Below are 4,867 nucleotides of genomic sequence, written 5' to 3'. Positions count from 1 at the left end.
GAGATTGTCGTGTTCAACAACCTCTTACTTTGAGCATTTGCTAGAAGGATCATTGACCTAGTCTACAAATGCTAACATGAAGGTTCCCTCTGCGATATGCTTGGAAATTTTGTTGTATGCGACAGTCTACTATTGCGGCGATTCCACAAGCTATGATCCTCTATAGGTCTTTGCAGATACTTTAACGATTGAATATTTTGATATTGTCCATTGCTACAGTGGCACAAGAACGACGAGTTTGATTGCGGCTTTAGGGAGAATTTCGAGGCTTATGGTCATGGTTGTATCTTTCACTGCTTTATTTAGGTTTTTTTTCAGCTTATGTGGGTCTGATGGGTTCCGAAACTTTATTATCTGACTTTATTGCAGCGATATTCTCCTTTATCTAATAAAACCATATCTAATTGAGAAAATATATGTTTTTTTGCGAATCAGAAAACATATGTTGCAGAACTTAGAACTAGAACTAGATAGTTAATTGAGATAGAATTAGCTAAGCTTTCATAACCGCTGAACAATGAAAATACTAATGGATTTGCTATTTCTCGGTAGAGACTCCTACAACATCAGATTTGCATTGTGATTCATACATTTAAGTTGCAAATTGGGTTGCAACTGAGATATATTTTTAGTTACACGTCGGGTTGCAACTATGCTGAACTAGAAAAGAAAATCCTTTAAACCGTTAGATTTACTTCGTGATCCGTGCTAGATGAGAAGAAGCTAGTTCTTGATAGAACAATAACTATTCACACCCAATAAATAACGATACATGTCAAAACAGCGAGACGATAAAGCTTATATCACCGGGGCGAACTGAGGCGTCCTAGTAGATGCAGTACGGAAAAGAATGAAATGATAAAAAGAAGACATGCCTCGAAGCTCAGTCGATTGCTCGAACTGCTACTCTACTACTCTAGGATTCCACAGTTGGTGACTAGAATCTTTGTGTAAGGGCGGTTGAACCCTCGCTCTGCAACCACCGCTCTCTTGTCCCCGATCAGCTTGGCCACCCTGCATTTGCAGCAACACGATCAAATCGAAACGAAAGAAACGCAATCGTGCACAGAAGATTGGTGAATTTGCAGCTAGTTAAGGAGCACCGACTTGAAGTAGCCGGAGCCGCTGTTGTCCTTGACGGTGGGCACGGCGGCGATCTTGGCGACGACGTCCATGCCGTCCACGACCTTGCCCACCACCAGCGCCGACGCGTCCAGCTCGGGCGAGTCCCTGGTCGCGATCACGAACTCGGTGCCGTTGGGCACCACGCCCGCCTGCTCCTGCTGTATCTCCAGCTTCCCGCCCCGCGCCACCAGCTTCGGCCTCGGCGGCGGCAGGCTCGGGTCCCGCACCACGATCGACACCGCCCCCGCCGCGTGCATCGTCGTCCCGCCGCCGCCGCCGCAGCGCGCGCGCACGGCGTCCATCTCGGCGGCCAGCCGGTCGGTCACCGCCGGGAGGGCTGGGTACGACACCACGCCGGCGTGCTGCACGTACCCCGGCACCACCTTCACGAACTCCTTGCGCCGGTACCCGACGCCCGTGGCGAGGGACAGGAACCGGGCTGCGCCGGCGGGGGCCGCGTCGCCGAAGAGGCCGATGGTGATGCGGCCCGCCGGCTCGCCGCCGATGGACACGTCCAGGAAGGCCGTTGCTGTGATCGGCAGCTCATCGATGCAGGTCGCCGCTGCTGCTGGCACCACTTCTTGTTCTTGAGCTGCTGGTGCCGCTTCTTGCGCCCTGGCGGACGGTGGCGCCACCACCACAGGGGTGATTCCGAGGAGCGCCGGCGAGACCGCGATGGCGACAGCGGCGCGGCGACCGAGCTTTGGCGGCGGTTGCGGTGGAGGGTGTTGGAGCTGAGGCGGCGGCGGCGAAGGCGGCAGTGTGGGCTTGGAGGTGTTGAGGATTCGATGCGACATTGTTGCTGCGGCGAGGAGTGGTGGATGCGCATGCGCCCGTCCGGATGAGGAGCCAAATCCGTTTGCTGTTGCTGGGCGTGGTCACTTTGGATTTCCCGCTATCTCAGTTGTATGGTCTACGTTGATTTTTTTTTTTTTTTGAGAATTCGGCAGGTGAGCTGCTCGATATATTACTAGAAGAAGATTTGGCTCGGTTAATCAGGAAACCGGGCCCAAAAACCATACAGAGTGGCCGAGTTTATGAGGGAAACCGGCTGAAAAAAACCGCACAAAAGTCGGGGCCTCATCGCCCACACGAAACGAGACCACCAACGACCAAACACACACCACCAAACCCGGAGCCGCTGCTCCGACGTCCCCTGCTCGGAGGCGAGCCGCAACGCCGCACGGCGTGGAACGACTCGTAGCCCAAGCTACCAAGGCGACCACCCGCGGACCACGAACGCCGCGCCAAAGGTCCGGGGCCGCCGCCCGACTTGCCGGCCCACACCGACCACCCCGTCGCGTAGGCCGGGCCGACGAGCTCGCTACCCACGTAGCACGAACACGCCACCCATGCCTTGCAAGACCATGACCACACCCCATGGAGTCATCGCTGCAAGACCATCCGAGGCCGCCGCCTCGGCGCACGTCAACCGTCCGGGCCGCCGCCGCAGCATCCACCACCCTCGGCGACAAGGCAACCAAGCACAACTACCGCACAACTACCACACCACGAGGGCTACGGACTCCAAAAGCGGCGCCTTCAAGAAGGTAACGGCACGGTGTGTCGCCGCCGCCCGCTCCAAGGAGCGAGAGGTTTTCACCCGGAGAACGCAAGAACTCGCGACGGCGAGGAGACGAAGCTCCCGATGAAGCCCTCAACGAGGAAAACGGTACCCAAGGGCACCGCCAACATCGGCACCGAATGGTGCGAAGCTTACGCACGGAGTGTCGACGGCCGTCGGACTGTCGTCGAGCCCAACGTAGGCCCCGGCGAGAGAGGGTGACCCGCCGAGCGAGGGTGCCTTGTTGCCGTCCACCAAACGAAAGCGGAGCTGGGAGGTGCCCATCGGGGCCCGCGGGGGCCCATCCGAGCCCGTAGGAGGCCGCCCAACGCAGCCCCGCGCGCGAGCGCCGGCGGCGCGAGAGGCGCGCGGCGCCGAGGGCGGGAACCGCGGCCGCCCCAAACGGCGGGGGCCGCGCGTGGCCGGGCGACGAGCCGGCTCGACCAGAGGGCATGGCCCGCACGTGCCCATCTAGGCCCGCACGAGCCCATCTAGGCCCGCTCGAGCCCATCCAGGCCTGCGTGCACACAGCCGCCGCCGGTGCAGCAAGCCACCTCGCCCCAGCGACGCCACGCCTCCTCTGCACCGCGTCGCCGGCCACACGGCCTCCGGTCCCCGGCGAGGAGGCCTCCCTCCGAGCCGCCGCACTGAGGAGCCGAGAGGGACTAGGTCCCCGCCGCCCTCTTCACCGGCGCCGCACGGCTTTGCCGGCCGGCCACCTTGGGGGGCGACGAGGAGAGGGAGGAGGGGAGGAGGGGCGGCGGCGGCTGGGAGATGGGTTCGCCCCCCGAGTCGCCCGGAGGAGGCGACGCGAGGGACGCGAGTTGCGGTTGGAGTTCCTTCGCAACTGCTAACTCTTGCGCCGGTCTACGTTGATTGAATAGGCTGAATAAAGCATGCACACACATACATATATCACTCCTCTAATTTGAAAGTAGACATCAAAACTACCTTGGTATAAAAATATGCGACTTCAAATTATCTTAGCGGTCTAATCTAATTAGCAATACAAGAATGAAATTATGTCGAGGGCCCTCCATCATTCTGATTATCATGTGGAACATTTGAGATGCTCGCAACGCAAAGATATTCAGAGGAATCAGTCAAACACCATTTGTAACAATCTCTATATGCTCGATTCGTCTCACTCTATGGGCTAGCCAATGTAGTTATCGAGAGATCTAGTTCAAATGATCATGTTGATATGTGGTGTGTGAATAAGTGGGTCTACTAGATACATTGGAAGTTCTCTAGGGCGATCGAGAGGCAATCGCGGTTCCACTAGGGTTTTTTCTCTGTGGCTGTGGATAGATTGGAAGGGCCATGCCTACTCTGACTCATCGTGCAACGATGGAAGGTGGAGCGCCTAGGGCCACAGCAAGATCGACGACCAAATCGGGCGCTATGATCTGGCAGCAGGTCTATCCGCGAGGATGGGACTTGTTGCTCACTGACAAGGAGGCATCTGGCCTTGTGATCAAAGGAATGGAACTAAGGTTAGTTCCTCGCCCCATGTGGGTGATCTTGGGTATGGTTTGCTTGCCGCATAAGCTTATTCTTAGTGCTCTAGAGAGAGCGATGGAGCGAGCATGGGGCCTTCATGGATCAGCACAGGTCAAAGACATTGGGCACAATCGGTTCGTGGTCAGGTTCACTAGGGAAGGGGAGTGGGAGCATGTTATGAAGAGCAGACCATGGCAGTTTGATTTTCATGCTGCTCTTCTAGAAGAGTTTGATGGCCCAATTAGGACATCTTTTATGGTCTTTAATTCTTTGGATATCTAGGTCAGAATCCTAGGCTTGCCAATGGATATGATGAATTGGGTTTATTGGGAATTGATATGAGGCTGGATTGGGGGATATATTTCGGCTGATGTGGATCAGGAAGACATGTCATGGGGTGAAGATCTGAGAGTCAAAGTGGCTATCAGAGTAGACCAGCCACTACTTCAAGGCGTTAGCCTAAAAGAATCCGAGGAAGATAATGACGGAAGATGGGTTGATCCGACATATGGAACGGTTCCTCACTTGTGCTATTGCTGCGGGTGTTTGGTCCTAATAATGTGTGTACCGGGGTGAAGAAAGAGGAATTTGAAGATAATAAGCAGTGAGGAGAATGGATGCGCACCTCCCCTTGCTGTAGCTATAAACGTCCACCTCCCGCCTGCCCGTCGATGT

The 4,867-nt window shown here is 55.8% G+C and overlaps 1 protein-coding gene across 2 annotated transcripts; it reads right to left on the bottom strand.

Moving 5' to 3' along the window:
- Positions 1 to 773: 773 nt before the first annotated feature.
- Positions 774 to 2,037, bottom strand: LOC124667284 (peptidyl-prolyl cis-trans isomerase CYP26-2, chloroplastic). 2 transcript variants are annotated; one of them, XM_047204588.1, is made up of 3 exons: positions 1,757 to 2,037; positions 1,108 to 1,723; positions 774 to 1,014 (listed from the first exon to the last, which is right to left on the bottom strand). In XM_047204588.1, exons 1-3 carry the CDS (start codon positions 1,920 to 1,922, stop codon positions 912 to 914), a joined length of 885 nt encoding a protein of 294 aa, XP_047060544.1. In that variant the 5' UTR covers positions 1,923 to 2,037; the 3' UTR covers positions 774 to 911. The 2 variants fall into 2 exon arrangements, with proteins under 2 accessions (XP_047060544.1, XP_047060543.1); XM_047204587.1 differs by having other exon boundaries at positions 1,108 to 2,037.
- Between the last annotated feature and the right edge of the window lie 2,830 nt (positions 2,038 to 4,867).

This window comes from Lolium rigidum, chromosome 6 (genome assembly GCF_022539505.1).
Source record: "Lolium rigidum isolate FL_2022 chromosome 6, APGP_CSIRO_Lrig_0.1, whole genome shotgun sequence".
NCBI lineage: Eukaryota > Viridiplantae > Streptophyta > Magnoliopsida > Poales > Poaceae > Lolium > Lolium rigidum.
The sequence above is the reverse complement of the archived record's forward strand: the minus strand, read 5'-3'. Positions and strand labels throughout refer to the sequence as shown.

What these genes read in the sequence shown, in the direction of transcription:
- LOC124667284 (XM_047204587.1), bottom strand. Translation starts at nt 1,922, where the DNA reads ATGTCGCATCGAATCCTCAACACCTCCAAGCCCACACTGCCGCCTTCG. An exon ending in AGCGGCTCCGGCTACTTCAA is followed by an intron (nt 1,015 to 1,107) that starts GTCGGTGCTCCT and finishes CTGCAAATGCAG; the next exon opens with GGTGGCCAAGCTGATCGGGG.